Genomic DNA, 19244 nt, shown 5'->3' on the forward strand with positions numbered 1-19244 from the left:
GTTCATCTAGAGCACATGGAGCCTTAACCCTAACACCCTAACCCTAACCCAACCCTAACTCCTTAACCCATTAACCCCCAACCCCCTAACCCTAATCCTTAACTCTAACTCCCTAACCGTAACCCCCCGACCCCTTAGCCCTAACACCGTGACCTAGGGACTGGTGCTTTTGTCATGATAACGGTGACAATAAGACAGAAAGATGCTCCTATAACTGAACCTTTGTCAGCGTGTCTCTCCTGTCCACTGTGTTCCCACCGAAGCCACATCTTGAGGACAAAGTGCTTGACAAAATACAAATACAACAATTCATGTGGCACAAAAAGTAACGGCGCTCACGTTATATATATATATATATATATGCAGTACATATATACATACCCATATATATTGCGTGTATATATATATAGTTTTTGCCAGTATTTTGACTGGAATATTTTGCGTAATATGAATTTTCACTCATTAGCTGTGCAATAAACAGGTTGTTTTTACAGGAATTCCTCTTCAGAATGTGACACCTTTGAAAACCCTAACCCACACACACACACACACACACACACACACACACGACACTTTCCCACTGTGACGAGTCAAACGCAGTCACGTTGCCTCATGTAACCCATGACCTTTGACCTTGCTCTCTTGCCAATAATTTTAGAAACGGTTCTTTCTCATTGGAACAATATAAAAAAGACCAGTTTAGAACTGGAACGTGACCCACAGAACCAAGTGTAAGGTACCAGAGCGGTACGTAGAAATACGGTAAAGTATCACTGTTAAGTGCAATAAAAAGGTGAGGGACGTGGCTGAAAAAAAAAAACACTTTATTTGGCACGAGCCACTAATGGTTTAAGACAAAACCGCAGGGACATCATCGTGGACGTCATTCACGATGTTCAGGATGTCTTTGAGGTTTCTGCCTTCGCGGACCTGCAGACGCGTCCCCTGAACACCTCAACGCAGATTTCTTACACTTGACATAGTGAATTTACCACGGTGAAACGCTGGCCGTGTCCCGTCCTCATTCGGATCATTCGTCCACATAAGAAATTTACGGCAAAGCAGCTCCGGGACAAGCCGGACCCTCCTTCACCCTCGTCCCCAGCATCCTCTTCTCGGGAAGGGGCGAGAGGGAGAACGAGACGCCTCCCCGCACGCAGGCGCCGAGCACACGTCACTCGTCATGACTCGCCGCATTTCGGCGAAGCTCCAGAAAGGTCCGCGCAGGAGCTCCGGCTCGGCTCCACCGCAGTCCCTTGAGCAGGAAGCCGAAGACTGGTTTCCATCTGCATATTTAAATCGCTCTTATTTCATTTTCACACACAGCTGCAAAATGACTTGCAGGACACGACCGTTCACGTCCCTCTGCGCATCGTGGGCTCCTGACCGTTCCTGACCGTTCCTGACCACACTTTGCACTCTGAGGAAACACACCGCTGCTCTCACTAATTCTCCCCAGATTCCTGTGGAGCTGCTCAGCAAACTGTGGGGACAGAAAAGACGTGTCCGTAAACCCACGGCTCTCATATGGAAACTCCGCTGCATAATTTGGGATGAAAATGCTGCGGTCCACACTTGACTGCTGTGACCGCAAACTAGGCCAAACGGGGTGCACTGCGGACGGTGGAAACGGTCCCGAACGGTCACTATTTAGTGTTGCCAAAAATGTCTTTTTTTCGGGCAACTCCATGCTTTAAAAAACACTGAGAGGAAACTGCTTCCTCCTTCATGTCCACGGTGTCCCCCAGCAGCTCAACGCCAGGTGACCCTGTCCACCCCGTTCACCCTGTGCGGCTTGTCCGGCCCACGCCGGTGTCTCCGGGCCGGCGGTCCCGTGGCGCAGCCGTGCTTCGGGGTGCGAGTGCGGGCCCTCATCACAAGGCCGTGGACTGCTTGATGCTGTGGAAGCTGAGACGTGTGGGAGACGTGTGGATGGACATGGCCCGAGCCACTCTGGCGCGGATCGAGTGCTTGTCCTGCCAGCGGTGCCACCGCTTCCTGACGGCGGAGCGCACCTGTGAGGCACAACGAGGAGCGAACGCGGTCAGCGAGTCGCCCCGTCACCCCGCGGTCCCTTGGACAGTTGCAGCCTCTAACCCTAAACTAACGAAGGAGGACATTTAGACAGTCTCTCACACACACAATACAAATACATACTTACACAGAATACATAGAAATACATACAAATCATAAGCGTTTGCTTAGTTTGGATAATCCTGTCATGATGAAGCTTACTGCGCTGTTTACTGTGCTGTTTACTGTGCTGTTTACTGTGATATCACCCTGCAGGTCCCACAGGAAAGAGCCACAGGGGACTGTAACCCTTCGCTGTATTAGAACCCTGGGCCTTTTCCACCAAATGCTGCATAAACACATCTGCGGGGATTTTAGGGCTCTATGCCCTTCAGAGAAGTCAGACATGATGGAGAATGAACTGGTGGACCCCGCTGGACCCTGCTGTACCCCACTGGACCGCGCTGGACCCTACTGGACCCTGCTGGACCGCGCTGGACCCTGCTGGACCGCGCTGGACCCTGCTGGACTGCACTGGACCCTGCTGGACCGCACGAACGCTAAAGGTCAGCAGTGTTTGCTGAGCAGAGGGAAGCCGGGTCCCACCACGGCGATCTTTCACGATGAACCTGGAGGTTCATCCAGCGCTCCCACCCTTTTCAGACCGGAGTGCCTCCATCAGGCCTGGTGACGGCATCTCTTTTCATTTCAGCGCCATGGGAGACGGTGACAATGGATGTGTTTGGCACTCAGTGCTGCTTGTGTGTGTGTGTGTGTGTGTGTGTGTGTGTGTGTGTGTGTGTGTGTGTGTGTGTGTGCGCGTAGGACAAAGGAGGGGGGCGGGGCCTAATGGAAGAAAAGAGAGCACTTACCTCGCTGTTCAGGAAGCAGTAAAACACGGACACAAAGAAGCCCTTGATGTGACGGGGGGATGGGGACAGGGACGGGGGCGGGGACGGGGACAAGGGGAGGAGAAAAGAACATTATAGCGAAGCTCTTTCTGGTCTCATTGTCTCAGCAGCATTTATCACATTCAATACTGATAGAACCTCGCTTTATGAGCGCCGTTCAGGTCCCCTGCCGGACAGAGTCCCCGTAGAGAGGGACACCAGGCTGCCGGTGCCCGAAGGGCCACTTAAGGCCGCACTGTGACGCTTTGCTCCTCGTATCAGGGGGCAGCTACTGTCACAGCATGAGGACCGGGAAGAAGAAAAGCGGATTTGGAGCGAAGCGCAGGCACGGCGAGCCGTTAAGCGAGAGACGCACCTGAAAGGACTCGAGGAAGGAGTTGAAGTAGATGAAGACCACCTGCGAGACCTCGTCTTCTCCGGGGTTCACGAAGAACAGCATGTAGGTGATGCCGAGGAGGGGCAGCAGGACGAGCGTCGCCTTCACGGCTTTCCTGAGGGACACAAAGTCTCATTCCCGCACACAGACTCCGTTTCCCAAAGGAAACTGCCCGAAAGACGCGGGTTCGAGTCCCGTCTCACCGAAGGACCCTCGACGCAGGTTCTCTGCCTGAAGTGACACAGCAGAAATGAGCTCACTAAGCAGCTGGGCCCTGGACGTCGCTTTGGAGAAAAGCGTCCGATGAAGGCCGCAGGTGTCGGCGAGCTGCTGAGCTCCACCGGCTCCTCCTACCACTTCTTTCAGCGTTCCTCGGCCGCGTTGCCGCTCTCATCGGCGCAGCTCCGCCACGAAATAACATCACACAGAATAAAGAAACGAAACGAATACCAGCTCTGGCACCGTGTGACCGCAAGGACGGAAAGCCAACTGTCCGAGGAGCACGAAAGGTGCCTTTGGGCCATGAGCTCTGCCAGGGAGCATTAGCTGCACGGTGGCACAGCGAGTAGCGCCTGGGTGGTGCAAGAGGACATGGGTTTGGTCCCTGCTCAGTCTGTGTGGAGTGTGCATGTTATCTGGGTGCTCTGGTTTCCACCCACAGTCCAAAGACATGCTGTTCAGGTTCACCCATAGTGTGTGAGTGACACAGAGTGTGTGTGTGTGTTCCACTGATGTATGGATGAGTGAGCCAGTGTAAGTAGTGTATCTAGCAGTGTAAGTCACCGCGGTGAATAAGGCGTGTGGGCTGATGACACTACATAGAGTTCACTGGAAATTGCTTTGGAGAAAAGTGTTGGATAAATAAATAAATGTAAATTAGCATTAGGAGCCAAAGAGCCTGAAAAAGGAGCGTGTCTCCATTCATTCTTTAAGCACCGTGAGCGGCTCTGGAAACAAGCGCACTTCGAGAAATGAGATCAGTTCCACGCCTGCAGGGATCCCACAACCCTGTGCAGGGCTTGACCCCAGATGCTGCACCTGAGATCCACTCACCGGTACTGGATGGTCTCGGAGGTGGTTGAGGCTCGCAGCTTCGTCATGAGGATTCGCACAATGTTGAAGAGGAAAATGAAATTGATCTGAAGAAAACAAAGGATCCTTTGTAGTCCAGCATCACGCAAATCAAGCGTTTGTGTCTTTCCTCTCTTTCTGTGACCTAAATCGTGTCTCACAGCGCAGGCGAAGGGCGCCTGGTGTTCGTGGGAGGAGGAGCTCGAACCCTTACCAGCAGAACGAGGATCATGGGGCCCTGGTAGATGTAGTCCGTGTACACACCCGCACGCTTGCCGAACCAGCACCTGCGAGCGAAACCAGAGCGCTCGGTCAGCGGCGCTTTCCTTTGTGTCTCTGCTTCCCTTTTTCACTCGTTCGTTTTGAGGGAGAGGCAGCGGCGAAGGGGAACGAGGTAAACTGCGCGGTAACATTTGTACATGTGACACTTCGCCCGTCACTGGCCTTTTCACTCTGACACGGCCAGCAAGACGAACAAGTTTTCAGTGTTGGGGGCTCGTCCGCTCACTTCGGTTACACGCCCAAAAGGTCATTTACTGTCCTTTTCACCAGTCGTCTCTGTCATTCGCCCTCGAGGTCCGTAAGCGATCGGATCAAGTGCTGCGTTATTGATCACTGCGGCGAAGGACTCTGATGGACTCAGCATCGCGGTGTCTCGTGTTACAGCGTCACAACGTCACAGCAGGACAGCTCGAGGGCCAAAGTTAAGAGCACACAATACGGAGAGCAAATGGACAGCCGGGGTCCCTGTATACAGAGCGCAGCACAGGACCGCGAAGACCGCGGCTCACCACGGTAAAATGAAAGGGTAATCCGGAAAAAGGTAAAAGTGGACTCACTTTTCGTTGTCGTAGTAGAGCTTGCCGACGGCCCAGGCGACGATGATCGGGAAGGGGATGCCTGCAAGAAGAAGCACGGAGCTTGTGGGTTCGAGGCCCCCGCAGCCCGTCTGCCCGCCACCGCTCTGTTTTAGGCGCAGTGAAACCGGTGAAAGTGGCACCGAAAAGAAGGACATCTCAGGTCTCCTTCAGGACGGTCACAACACGGTGTGAACACATAAGGAACACCAGAGAGTGTCTCTCACTCGGTGCTGGACCGTATTTACCGTGTTCGTGCTGAGGAAGACTGCGGCTACTCCTCCACAAAAACAAATCACATTTTTACCATGTAACATTGCCACGCTCCATTGCACCTCCACCCCTGGGGCCAGGAATGAGGGTGGTGGCGGTAGCAAGGGTGGTAGTGAGGGTGAGAGCGGTGACGGTGAAGGCGGTGGGGGTGCTGAAGGTGGTGGTGACGGTGAAGGTGGCAGTGATGGTGAGGGCGGCGGTGACGGTGAAGGCGGTGGGGGTGCCGAAGGTGGCGGTGACGGTGAGGGTGGCAGTGATGGTGAGGGCGGCGGTGACGGTGAAGGCGGTGGGGGTGCCGAAGGTGGCGGTGATGATGAGAGCGGTGAGAGCAGCAAGGGCGGCGGAGATGGCGAGGATGGCGGTGACGGTGAAGGCGGTGGGGGTGCCGAAGGTGGCGGTGGTGGTGAGGATGTCAGTGACGGTGAAGGCGGTGGGGGCGCTGAAGGTGGCGGTGAGGGTGGCAGTGATGGTGAGAGCGATGAGAGAAGTGAGGGTGGCGGAGATGGCGAGGACGGCAGTGACGGTGAAGGCGGTGGGGGTGCCGAAGGTGGCGGTGACGGTGAGGGTGGCAGTGATGGTGAGGGCGGTGAGACATTAAGGGCGGCGGAGACGGCGAGGACGGCGGTGACGGTGAGGGTGGCAGTGATGGTGAGAGCGGTGAGAGCAGCAAGGGTGGCGTTGGCGACGATGAAGGCGGTGAGCGCAGCGAGAGAGGTCGTGACGCTGAGGGTCGCGACGGCGGCAGTGACCATGAGGGTGACGAGGGTGGCGTGACGGTGAGGGTGCCGGCGGCACACTGACACCAGCCGATGCAGATGAACATCCACTTGCGCAGCTTGTCCGTCGAGTAGGTGAGCACGATGGCCGTGTGCAGGTAGCAGCCCTCGCCGAACATCCAGAAGAAGTTGGTCACGTGGAAGTAGTTGTAGGCGGCTGTGACCAGTCGGCACCAGATCTTACGGACAAAGGGAAAGCAGCACAGACACTGAGCGCCACCTGGAAATCATTCAGTGTCACTGCGCCGTGCAGGAGTGCAGACAGGGGGCGCAGTGGTTACAGCTGCTGCGTTCCATTCAAAGGACCCGAGCGCACGCAGTGTCACGAACGGTGTTTACCGTGTTTTCAAGCACAGTGTCCCCGTGGGGTTCTGGGGCTAATCGATAAACAATAAGTCGCTGATAGATGGACGGACACGTAGACAGACCGACACGGGGAAGGGCAGAGCAACACTCACCACGTTGCTCTCGTGCACCTCTGGATTCATGGTGAACTGGACCACGAACCAGGTGCCGTTGCGGAGGATGAAGGCCGTGATGAGGTTCCAGTGAATGATGTTCCTCAGACATCGGATGCTCCTGTGAGGAAGAGAAGAGCAGCGTCTCCGGTGATGCGGCACTCGAGGTCGCTGGGGTCGTTACCTCCTGCACTGACAACTTTGTATCGACAAACCCTGACCAGGTCACTGGACCGTTCGTCCTGCTCTGGAGCAGTGAAAGTGAATTTCACAGTGTCCAGAAGGGTCTGGACAAACACTGCATGTCCCCTGGTTCTTTGAAACCTCAGTAATGTTGTATTTCATAGTAATTCATTTTGCCCTTTACATATTCTAGTTGAGCAAAAGGATGAAAGCTGGTTCTTCTGCAAAGGGGCTGAAAAAGTCCAACATTATAACTGTTTTTCCATTCGTCCATTCGGATGGACAGTCAGACACTGGACCGTTGTGTTTTATAAACATCCATGCGCTGCTTGGCTGTCCATCTGCTGCTTACTGCCCTCAGTCCCCTCAATGTCCTCTGTCCTTACTGTCCTCTGTCATCATCCTCTTACTGATGCCCTGTCCTCTCCCATCCTCCACTAGGGAGGGTATTTTAATTCTTCTGGGCAAGAAGAGCTCAGAGGATGTAGATCCTCCTCCGGTGTTATAGGACTATGATGGACACACACACACACACACACACACACACACACACACACACACACGGGAAGAACTTGGGAAGAACACATGGGAAGAACGTCAAATGTCTCATTGTCATAAAGCATCACTTTAGATGATGAGAAGAGTGTGTGTGACAGTGTGTGTGAAGAGAGACCCAGTGGCTCAGTCCCCCCGACTCCCCAGCGCCACGACCTGCTGCTGTCCACCTCTTTGGGACAGGCAGCGCAACTGGAAATGAATGTGAACAGAACGTCAAAAATACTGTGTGAGCGGTAGAGAAGTGTCCACACTGTGTGCATCTGTGTGTGTGTGTGTGTGTGTGTGTGTGTGTGTGTGTGTGTGTGTGTGTGTGTATACATAATATACTGAACAATCCGTAACTTATTTACCGGTAGCATCAATTTAAGCTCAGGGACGACGCAAAACGTTGGGGTGACGCAGAACAGCACTGGAACTGGGGCCATACATATGGACAGAGACGCCTCTCATTGTGTCCAACATGAGACACACGACACATTCAGAGAGAAGAGCAAAGACTGACCCTGACCGTGCTTACACCACTTTTACCCTGGTCAGCACAGTACAGTTTTGAGCAGCTGTCGCTGTGCCCTGTGAGCATCAGTCAGGAGCCGCAGTGAACTTTTCACAGCAGGAAACTTCTCGTTTTGAGCTCATTGCCTGAAGAATTTATAATAACCGCCGTCTTAAGAAGGAACAATAACTGTGTCCTGGACTCAGAATGGACTCCTTTCAGAGCACCGCTAACGGGGCGAAAGGTCGTCCCTTTTCTGGCTGCACTCCAACTCCATCCTTCACTCGATGGACTGCGAGGGACACTGTCCACACTCTACAGACCAAAAAAGACACAGTCCACACTCTAGAGACCATAAAGGACACTGTCCACACATTGTACACACCACGAAGAACAGTGCTTTCCCCTTAAACTGCTGGTAGCGCACCGGTCAGAACCGCTGCCTTCGGACCCAAAGGTTACAGGACTGAATCCCACCTCCGGCTGTAGTGCCCTTGAGCAAAGTACTTTACCCTGAATTGCTCCAGTAAAAACACTCAGCTGTATAAATGGGTAAATCACTGTTGGTGGTTTAACACTGTAAGTTGCTTTGGAGAAAAGTGTCAGATAAATGAAAGAATGCATCTCACACTATACTGTATTTCTCAAAAATGGCAGATTGTTTCTTATTCGTTCGCGCAGCTGCGTCGCTCTCACACCGACGCCGGGCCCTCTCAGTGCGCATGGATGGACACTCGGGTGCGGGAGAGACACGCAGGGACACGGGCTCCAGTCCCTGACGTTCGGCTCCCCGAGGCAACGACACGTGTGCGGAAGGAACAGCTGTGCGCGTGCGTGCGTGCGATTGCAGGCATCACAGTGACGCTTATTAAAGATGATAAATGTCTGGTGAGATGAGGCGCAACAGGATTAACATGTGCTCTTATTAATTAACTTGATCGCTGAGTGACAACTACTGCCCACCGTCCTCACGGAACACGAGGACAACAAAGTCCCAGCTGAATTTTGACATTTCGGTTTATCTATAGCTCGCACATTTCCGTGAAAATAAACAGGTAAAAGAACTCAAAAGCGAAACTCGGACGGCCCGCCAGTCCAAACAGGGCATCCGTTTTCAGAAAATCAATAAATCGCGGGAGCTCCCACCGGATCTGTCTCATCTTGGACTGCGGAGGACTTTGTTTGACAGCCAGCGGAGCTGTCGAGACGTCAGCAGTCCAAGCAGCGCTGTGAGGGCGGTCAATCCCGACTCCACTTTTTGAGCCTGAACCTCCTTTCCGCTCTCAAGCGAAGACTCAGGGACTGTTTGGGGACGAGTTTACAAGCGATATGGAATATGGAAGATGAGATGTGGAAGTGCGCTGCAGAAGGACTTTTTCGGTGGACAGTGAGGGGACTGTCGCACTGCACGCAGTCACGGTGCCCGTTACACTCTGCGTACGCTTATTGGCTCGTGGTCCCGATGAGCTCCTCACGGGTTCTTCAGAGTCCCACAAGTACGATGATGAAACAACGTTCCATCTTCGAGTAGCACGATGTACCGACTGTAACGCCGACCCTCGAAACGCTGGAGGACGGCTCTGCGGACACGGACGTTACTGCAAGTCGGGGTTAGTCAACGGCGGAGCGTCTGGCCGTCTAGAGCCGCAGCAGCACACGGAGACGTCACGGACGCTCAGCAGGACAAAGTTCGCTCTGCGGCCCCTGAGCTCCTCCTGTACAGGACAGCTGGCGTCTTCAAGCCGGACGCTGAGTCCACCGTGGACTCTCCCCCACCAGGCTTCCACTCCAAGCGCGTGGGCCGAATGTTCTTGGACGTCTCCATCCACCGTGAAAGATTTCCTCACCTCCTTCAAGCGCCGTCATTTCCGTCCCCCAGCTGGCGCCGCGTCCTTCGTTCGGCAGCAAAGGAGCCGAAACTGAGGCCCCGCGACTCGAAGCCGACAGTAAATCCCCATTTCTCACGGTGCACCACCTTCCAGGCGAAGGCATTAGAGGATTAGAGCTCTTTCTCCATGCTTCTCCCCGTGGCTACCTGCCCCCCCGACCCCCCGCAGGCATCTCGGTGGGGTTTTCATTCTGTTTCATTTTTATTATGTTACCATTTCGTAGAGCCGAACACACGCTGGGCTACGAACACACTCCGTGAACTGGAGCACGCGTGGAAAGCGTGTCGCGGGTTCTCGATGTTGGAACCGCAACCGCACACGCGCAGCGCACGGTACCATTCCGCATGGGTGTAAGTGGCGCCGGAGAGGTCCGTTTAGCGACTTCGAATATACTGTCAGCAAGACGCAAGAATATGAGCGTTCTGGGTTCAGTGGTCCAAAAAGAGACACGAAGGCACCCGTGAAGGAGCAGGAGGACAGCGGGGCTGAACTCAGAGTAAATGAGCGCACAGGGGCTGAAGATGTTCTCTGCGGTTGAACCGTAGGCGACCGCGTGGCCTTTGCCTGGACAGATGAGAACGACCTCACTAACGGCGAAAGAAAACGGCACCGCGAACCCAGAAGAACCCCAGTGATGAGAGAGAGGATGTTCACACTGTCCACTGCCCAGATGTCCACATGTCTAAAGACAGCGAATTACAAGAGCTGCTCTTCTGGTCGGCCTCTACGACCGATGAGTTCCGCTCACTTCCATGTCCACGCAGCCATCGTGTCCCAGGAAAGTCCAAGAGTATGGACAGGAGTTGGGTGAGTGGTTGGATCACCTCAAACAAACCCAGTGTCGAGCGTTGGGTTCGAATCCTGCCTCCTGCTGCTGTACCCCTGATCGAGGTACTAACCCCGAATTACTTGAGTAGGTAAATGAGCGTAAGTCGTTTTGGAGAAAATCGCCAGTCGAGTGAACAAATGGAAATGAAATGTGCTTCTGGACGTTTATGCTTCCCCTCGTCCCCCTGCTCTTCATCAGTCCTCAGTGTCGCTCGCACAGCAAAGTTCTTCTGCGGGGAGGAATTCCGTACATGAAGCGCGGACAAAGCGGACAAGGAGACGGTTCCTGTCCGCCACAGACGGCCTGGGCGAGGCTCTTACCTCAGACACATGAAGAGGGTGAAGGCCACCAGAAGGGCTCCCAGAGAGACGCAGTGGCCCAGGTAGTTGACGATCACAGCCACGTGGTAGTGGAGCTTGCTCTTTTTCTGAAACACACCGTGGGACATTGGCTCCGTTAGAAATCCCATCAAGCTGCGGGGCCCACCAGCACTTCCGCAGTTCCGAACCCTAACCTTAACCTTAACCCACCCACGTCTGTTAACCCTAACCTAACCCTAAGCCAGTAACGCGGCTCGTGTGCCACTCGTCGTATTCACTGGAAATTCCCAGAACCCTCATTCAGTGTCTTTACCTTGTTGGACGCTGTGTTGGGCGGACGGGCCCACGAGCAGGACAATAAACGATAAACGGGCCGAGGGTCCAGCGGCTCTCACCGACGTCTGCGGACACGCCGGCAAGCCGTCCCTCCCTGCGCTCCCGGGGGGGCCGTCCGCCCCCAGCCTCGGTCCGCGTTACGACCCCCCGCGCGTCCAAGGACGCCCACCCCACACGCGGTAAAATGTACACGTCGCTGGGCAGTCGTCGGTCGACGGGCTGCACTTCTTACCTCCTCGTTGAGGATGGCGCGGCACTGCGAGTAGTTGCCCTTCATGGCCCAGGTACCGTTGGAAAGGCACTCTCGGAACACGCTATCTGCACACAGGGAGGGACTCCGCTCAGAACGTGACGTTTACACGCGTCGTCAGCTGTACTTCGCACACACGGTACTGTCGGAACCCTCGAGGGTTCGAACCCGTAGCTGCTTTCACGTGGACGTCCTAAGGGGGCAGTTCAGTAGTCTGTTGTTCAGCTGAAACAAAAGGATCAAAGAGCACAAAGTGGCCTCTAAACTCTAAACTGGACTCCACACCGGACCCTTTGCTGAGGGATGCTTTCTCCGGCCGCCCTTCGGTGGCACAGCTGGACACGGCGTAGCTCTTGAGCATAATGCACAACCATCAGTTACATCATAGCGCTCAGTGGTCATTAGAACGTGACAGCGAGCAGCACGAGTCGCCGCCGTTCTTACCACGTCTTGCGATGTTTCAGCACGTTCTTAGAATATCTTATGAGCTCAGCAGTCAGAAGGGCGCCGTGGTAAAACAATACAATTCGCTGCCTGGGAAACACCCGGTTACCACCCTCAGTGTCACGACTTCGGGACAAAATCAGAACCCGAGAGCTTCGAACCCCATGCTTTGTTCAGCACTGCATCCAGGAGTTTATTTACTATTATTTGATGCTCTTCTCCAGAGTGGCTTAAAATGTTAAGGTTTTTGCCATTATTTGCCCATTTATTCAGCTGGGCAACTTTTGCTCGGGGGACTACAGCCATGACTTACGAAGGCACACATCTGCCCTTATCAGGTCCCAGAGCTCACAGTACATGGCAGAGTGCAGACCCAAAGGTTCAAGGAAGTGCCTGCAGACCTCAGAGATACGATTGTGTCAGTGCATAGAGCTGGAAAAAGGTGTAAAACGTTTGCGACGCACTGATGGTTTCCAGGTACAAATGGAAGAAGTCAGTAAGCACTTAGACTCTCCCTAGAGCTGGACATCCTGCCAAACTGATCAGTGAGGTGACAAAGTACCCAGCGGCCACAGAGTTCCTGTAGACACGGGAGAACCGGCCAGAAGGACGAGCGTCTCTGTAGCGCTCTGTCAGTCAGGTCTCTCGATTCCGGTAGGGTGACCAGACAGAAGCTGGGAATCTGCCAAATGCCACTTACAGGACTTTGAAAAAATGTGAAAAGTAGATTTTCTCGTGCGATGGGAGAAATGTTGTCCTCGATGCCAAATACCACATCTGTGAAACACCAGGTACCGCTCCTAACCTGGTAAATACCATCTGTACGGTCAAGCGTGGCGGTGGCAGCATCATGCTGTGGAGATGCTTCTTCTCAGCAGCAGGGACTAGAAGACTGGTCTGTACTGAGGGAAAACCTGATCCAAAGCACACACAACCTTGGGCGAGGGCACAGATTCACCTTCCGACACGACACCTCTTCTCTGTATTTCTGCATGAATATTATGAACTCAATCTCTGCTGCTCTCCATCCATGTTGACCTTCCATTCATGAAACCTCAGCATCGGACTAACAAGTTTTCTGCGATCAGCGCATGTTATATAGCGGATTTTATATACGCCTCATAGATCAGGGACACCTGGCAGCCTTGGGGTCAGACCTGCTGTCTTTGGACCACAAATAAAAAGTTTGAATGCCACCTCTAGCTGTTGTACCTTTGAGCAAGGAACTCGCTCTGAATGGCTCTAGTAACTTTATCCAACTGTATAAATGAGTAAAGAATATTTTTAAAAGTTCTTAATTACGTTGATTTTTGCATTTAATGATTTATGATAAGTTAAAATCTGTTGATTACAAAAACACCACTAGTTCTTCTAAAGTGCCAGTTTTAGCCACAAACATTTCATTATTTTTATGAATGTTTTCAGGAATTTGCACTGACATATATAAGGAACGCTATACCGAGAGCTTTTAAATGCCATTTATTGAAAAATCACATAGACATTTTGCATGTGACAGAACATTGTAGAACATTCTAGAAAGTGCTGGAACATTCCAGAAAAGCACTGAAACACAGCAGCCATTGTTAAACTCTAGAAGGCAACAGAACATTCCAGAAAGCATCAGATCCTAAAAAGTCCTGGAAATTTGGTGCTTGAAACCCAGTGGCAAAATTTGCCAAAATTTCCTAAGGCTGTCAAGCCACAAACTGTGACGTTGATCGCAGAAGTTCACAATGAGCTGCTCTTGCTACAGCAGGTGCATTCTGGGAGTTCAGCGGAGACGCAGAGCGCCAGGGTAAATCGGTGCGGGCGCTATTTTTACCCCCCGCCTGAACACAATGCAATGGTAACGATGTACTGAATGCGCCCCCGCCGGTAAAATTACGCCGGCGGCGACACGGCACATGGCATTCGTAGCGTTGAGCCGCCGAGCTCGTCCTTCCTTCGCCCCGTCGGGGTCAGGGGGTCACGGTGCGGTGACCGCACCCCCGGGCCCGCACCCCACGGCACCTGTCACAGGAGGCCTGGCCATTATTTCCGATGGACACCGATGTCACAGGAAGTGCCAGTAAACCACGTGTTTCTGAAGCATCGCCAACCCCTGCGGTCCTGCGGTCCCAGCGCGCCTGTCCGCCGACACTCAGGACGGTCCCACCCCTCCGGTGCCCCCCCTCCCCCAGCCGTCCACGTTGAAGCGTTACCAAATACACAGGCCACTTCCGCGTGCCGACGCGCAAAGGTTGTGTCGCCCTTCGCGGCCCCAGAAGCCAAGAGTTGATCGATTAATGCCAATTATTGACCGATTGCTGTCGTCTGTTGACCCATGGATGCCGACTGTCGAGCGATTAATGTCGATCGTCGACCGAGACGTTCCGCAAACAGGTGCAGCATTCGCCGTGTTGTTATCGATCGTGACAACGGACGTGGGCTGTAAAACTGCGGCAGGGAGACGAATGAAGGCGACTGCACTCCGTGCACTGCGACACTCTCGCGCTCCGACACCCCTACGTTCCACACTCTCACGCTCGTACACACTTACGCTGCTGCGCTCCCACGGGGTTTTGTGCTCTTCGCTGCCATCGAATGGCTGTGCAGGGAAAGACCGCTTTTGCGCTATAAGAGAGACTGAAACTGTAGAAAATGTAACGGAGCAGAAAACACACACGCTTCACGGGGAGCCGGAGCCAAACACGGCAACGCAGGGCGTAAGGCCGGAGCGGGGGGGGGGACTCACCTGGGACGGGACGCCGGTCCGTCGCAAGGCACCCCGAGCGGGACTCGGACCCCGGACTCGCTGGAGAGCAGGACCCGGTCCAACCTACTGTGCCACCGCACCCCCCGTGCAGAAAATCCCATTAAGAATAATTGAAAAAGTAGAAAATCGTTCAAAATCCATAACCGGAGCGTCTGGAGCAGGGGCCGTGTACAGATGTGTTCTTGCCGAGCGAGTTCCTCCCGGGGGTAACGGAGTCACGGTGTGGACCACTTTAAAGGACGGTGATTAAAAGACGGCTCCGCTCCGCTCCTCGGATGCGGCGTCACACGGGAACAGGACGCGGATCCATGGATGAGCGACTCGCCGAGTTTCTTTTCACTGAAGGCTTTGCATTGATTTATGTCAGTTTCGTGCAGAGAAGAGGAGCTGAAAGCACACAGCGTTTCATTATTAAGTGATGTGTGCAGCATGAAAAGCTCCTTCAACTGAATCCAACACGGCAGCACAGCGAATATATAGCGCGTCTCCTTACCTTATGTGTCACCCTGAAGCACTCCGGCGCTCACCATATTTCATATTTTTATCAACATACTGTATACGGTATGTTTCTTGTAAATCCTGTAAATATGTGTTATATGTGTTTGGTCCAGGGGGCGCGGTGGCGCGGTGGCGCAGTGGGCTGGACCGGGTCCTGCTCTCCGGTGGGTCTGGGGTTCGAGTCCCGCTTGGGGTGCCTTACGACGGACTGGCGTCCCGTCCTGGGTGTGTCCCCTCCAGCCTTATGCCCTGTGTTTCTGGGTTGGGCTCCAGCTCCCTGTGACCCTGTATGGGACAAGCGGTTCAGGTGGTGTGTGTGTGTGTGTGTTCGGTCCTTTGATTTCCCGTCTGTTTTACCTGTAATCTGTGACAGTGCTCTCACTCTGTCTTCAGGACGGGTTATACTACTACAGCATATCCCCTGCAGCATGTCTCGTACAGCACGTCCCCTACAGCTTGTCTCCTGCAGCACGTCCCCTGCAGCACGTCTTCTACAGAACGTCTTCTACAGAATGTCCCCTACAGCGTGTTTCCTACAGCACATCTCCTGCAGCACGTCCCCTACAGTACATCCACTACAGCATGTCTCGTACAGCACGTCCCCTACAGCTCGTCTCCTGCAGCACGTCTTCTACAGAACGTCTCCTGCAGCACGTCCCCTACAGCACATCCACTACAGAATGTCCCCTAGAGCGTGTTTCCTACAGCACATCTCCTGCAGCACGTCCCCTACAGCACATCTCCTACAGCACGTCTCGTACAGCACGTCCCCTGCAGCACATTTCCTGCAGCACGTCCCCTGCAGCACGTCTTCTACAGAACGTATCCTGCAGCACGTCCCCTACAGCACGTCTTCTACAGAATGTCCCCTACAGCGTGTTTCCTGCAGCACGTCCCCTACAGTACGTCCACTACAGCACGTCCCCTGCAGCACATCTCCTGCAGCACGTCCCCTACAGCACATCTCCTACAGCACGTCTCGTACAGCACGTCCCCTGCAGCACATTTCCTGCAGCATGTCCCCTACGGCACGTCATCTACAGCGTGTCTCGTACAGCACGTCCCCAACTGCCGTGAAGGGACCTTTCAAAGGCCGCACAGATTTGCCTTCGCTATCAGGCCATGTGGGTCTCATGGCCACTTCATGGCAGCTCAAGCAGCTCAGAGAAGGAGACGGATCTGAGTCACCTGCTCACCTGCTGCACGCTAACAAAGGAGACCGGCTCACTAAGCGCGTTCTTTTCGAACATTTATGACCAGATGACGCCGCCTCGTGGTCTTCGGTTTGTTCTCCTCAGGAGCGACAGGCGCCGCCAGAAGGTCCCACTTACTGGTGGTGTTGTACCGCACCCCGTAGAAGAACTCGGGACACGGACGGGCCACCATCTCTCCGGCGTTGCTCCTCGGCCAGCAGGTGCCGATCCCATCGACGGACGTGTTGCAGAAGAGTCCTGCGGAGTGCGCATGGAGGGGGACGGTTACTGCGGCGGTACACTTTACGGTTACCGCGGGTCGCTTGGGTCACGCGCACAGCACACGTTAAATACACGGGTCGTCTGAAAGTAGCACAAATTTTACACACGTAAATACCCGCGAATGCAGAGGAGAAACTGACCGCACAGGACACGCCGCGCATTCATTCTGAGCGCAGAAACGTGGGAGACGCACGACTGTGACGAAAATCACGGCAAACAAGGACGATCTTTCGCGGAACGGATCTCGCGACGAGACGCTCCGCGGGTTCCGCGTCCCGCCGATGACACAGATGAGCGAGTTCAGCACCGAGGACTAAAGGCAGCTCTCAGTCACTCGTTTGAGGCCCATCCAGCTTTTTGCACGAGTACATGCGTCACCGCGTAGAGATTCCCTTCTTTGTTTCATCTCATTGCACGTTCGCTTGTTGGGCTCGTTCGGCAGTAATGAGGCAAACGAGGCACCGGGAAGGAAGTATTTTTATCGTACTGTCCCGGACTCTCTTGATGAGTACTGCGCACTGCAGCGGAGGAGCCGTCCCCATTTGCGCGGCGAAGAGTCGTCAGAGAGCCGTCATAATCACATTTATGTCCCACGTAAAGACTTGCAAATATCAAATGGGAAGATGCACAAATAGTAGAGGCCTGTCGGTTCTCCTCTCAGACAAAGTTCTTGGAAGTTGTGTTAAGGCAGAATCGAGTGCAGTGCAAGTGAGCGGCGGCGCTCTTTCCGAAGCTCCTCCCACGGTGAAGCCCCTCCCACAAGGAAGCCATCACTTATGTGTCCTCATGGGTCATGACTGCTTCTGCCGTTTGGCATCGCACTGCAAAAGTTCTGAAACGTTACCTTGTACTCGAGCGTTGCTTAGCGCTCCTTTAGAGCGTACCGCATCGCACCGGCGACGGCTGTAAGAAGAGGAGCCGAAGCACCGTCAAGAGCTCGCCGGGGCGGAAGTGTCTCCAGCGAGAGCAGCGACGAGCGGTAACGCGAGCGGACAAGTCATTCGGAATTCAGAGAGCATCGCTGGACGGGCTGCTGAGCTGCTCGACCTCAAGAGAGCGACGGCCCACCTGGCAAGCGCGTCCGCTGGCATTAAAGGCATCAAAGTGGCGACCGGGGCGACCGGGGGGACCGGGACGGCGTCCAGGATCTTGCTTGTGGCAAAACACACTTGTGGGAATTATAATTTCATTTAATTTGTTCTTCTAAAAAAGTTGCATGATGTAACTGTGTTCTCTCGTGAAACTTTTACAACACTTTCCATTTCGATGGAGAAAGAAACACCCTGGATGCGCGTAAGGAAAAGGTTTCAGATGGGAATCGGTTAAGTGCTTGTTTTGTTTTAAATACCGTACGTGTACCGGATGCGCGAAGCGAATGTGGAAAAAGTGGAGCAAAGCGCTTGCCCCGTGAGTCTCCTCGGCGTCAGTTTAATCACGATGTGACGCGTCAGCGCTAATCCTCGCTGCGCACGGCCGCAGATCGCATTACACAAGATTAATTAAACGGCTCTTATGTCCTCTTGTCCTCACGTCCGGCGCAGAACCAGGGGCCCTTAAAGGTGTCTCGCAACGAACGCAGCCGTCGGTCCCGCGCGATCCGTCCGTGGCACCCGTTCGCTCACCCTGTCCTGAGTTGCTGGGCAGAGCGTGTGTGAGCAGCGTGAGGGACAGTCCACGCACACACGCACACACGCACACACACACACACACACACACAACCAGGCTTACGGAGCAGAAAGAGAAACATTCGCTGAACGGAAGAAGTTTGGGGGAAACTACAGCAAGTTGGATTTTTCCATATTTATGTCATGCTTTTCTCCAAAGTGACTTATAACGTTGACCCACCTACAATTATTTACACGACAGCTGGGCAATTTAAGGAGCTCGGAATCAAACCTGCAACCTTGGGGTCCAAAGGAGCAGCTGTAAGCTCTAAATAATTTGTTTCCAATATAAACATTATATTTCACTCAAAAGGGGGTTATGAATATGCATTTAAATATAGTCATTTAAACATACATAGCAGAAGAAAAAATAAAAGTGACAAAGATTAAGATTACTTGGGAGTTTACCTGTATTAATGCTGTTTGTCTGATTCCATGACGGCACTAGAAATGAACAAAATCTGCATATAATATTCACACATATATATATATATATATATATGAAATTGTGTGCATAAAATAATATATATCAGATAAATAAATAATTCCATAAGGTCCACATTTCTCCCAAGAGAATAACCAAAACAACTAACTGTTTACATACTTTTTTTAATTTACAGTAGGCTACGTGACACCAAAGTCATTTCTTTATCTGTACTTTTTCAATACAGGTATTTATTCCCAAGATAAATGATCCGCTGTTCATCTCGATTTATAGCCAGATACCTCATTAAATCAGATGAGGGTCTCCGGAGGGACTGACCCTCAGCAAAAAAATTATTTCTGTACGAATGACAAAACATATTGCGGAGACA

General features: G+C 53.2%; 1 protein-coding gene across 1 annotated transcript; it reads right to left on the reverse strand.

Annotated features, from left to right (window-relative positions):
* Positions 1-1796: 1796 nt before the first annotated feature.
* LOC108924751 (corticotropin-releasing factor receptor 1-like) lies at positions 1797-17030 on the reverse strand. The gene is made up of 12 exons (XM_029250660.1): positions 16906-17030; positions 16622-16741; positions 11576-11661; positions 11008-11114; positions 6736-6856; positions 6303-6456; positions 5211-5271; positions 4586-4658; positions 4354-4439; positions 3280-3415; positions 2886-2927; positions 1797-2015 (listed from the first exon to the last, which is right to left on the reverse strand). Exons 1-12 carry the CDS (start codon positions 16928-16930, stop codon positions 1875-1877), a joined length of 1152 nt encoding a protein of 383 aa, XP_029106493.1. The 5' UTR covers positions 16931-17030; the 3' UTR covers positions 1797-1874.
* Positions 17031-19244: the final 2214 nt, after the last annotated feature.

This window comes from Scleropages formosus, chromosome 3 (assembly GCF_900964775.1).
Source record: "Scleropages formosus chromosome 3, fSclFor1.1, whole genome shotgun sequence".
NCBI lineage: Eukaryota > Metazoa > Chordata > Actinopteri > Osteoglossiformes > Osteoglossidae > Scleropages > Scleropages formosus.

Bases quoted from the DNA above. Each gene is read 5' to 3' on its own strand.
- LOC108924751 (XM_029250660.1), bottom strand. From the start codon at position 16,930: ATGAATGCGCGGCGTGTCCTGTGCG. The intron at 16,742-16,905 runs GTCAGTTTCTCC...CGCACTCCGCAG, and splicing joins TGCGCGGCGTGTCCTGTGCG to GACTCTTCTGCAACACGTCC. The intron at 2,016-2,885 runs GTAAGTGCTCTC...TGTGCCTCACAG, and splicing joins ACTGCTTCCTGAACAGCGAG to GTGCGCTCCGCCGTCAGGAA.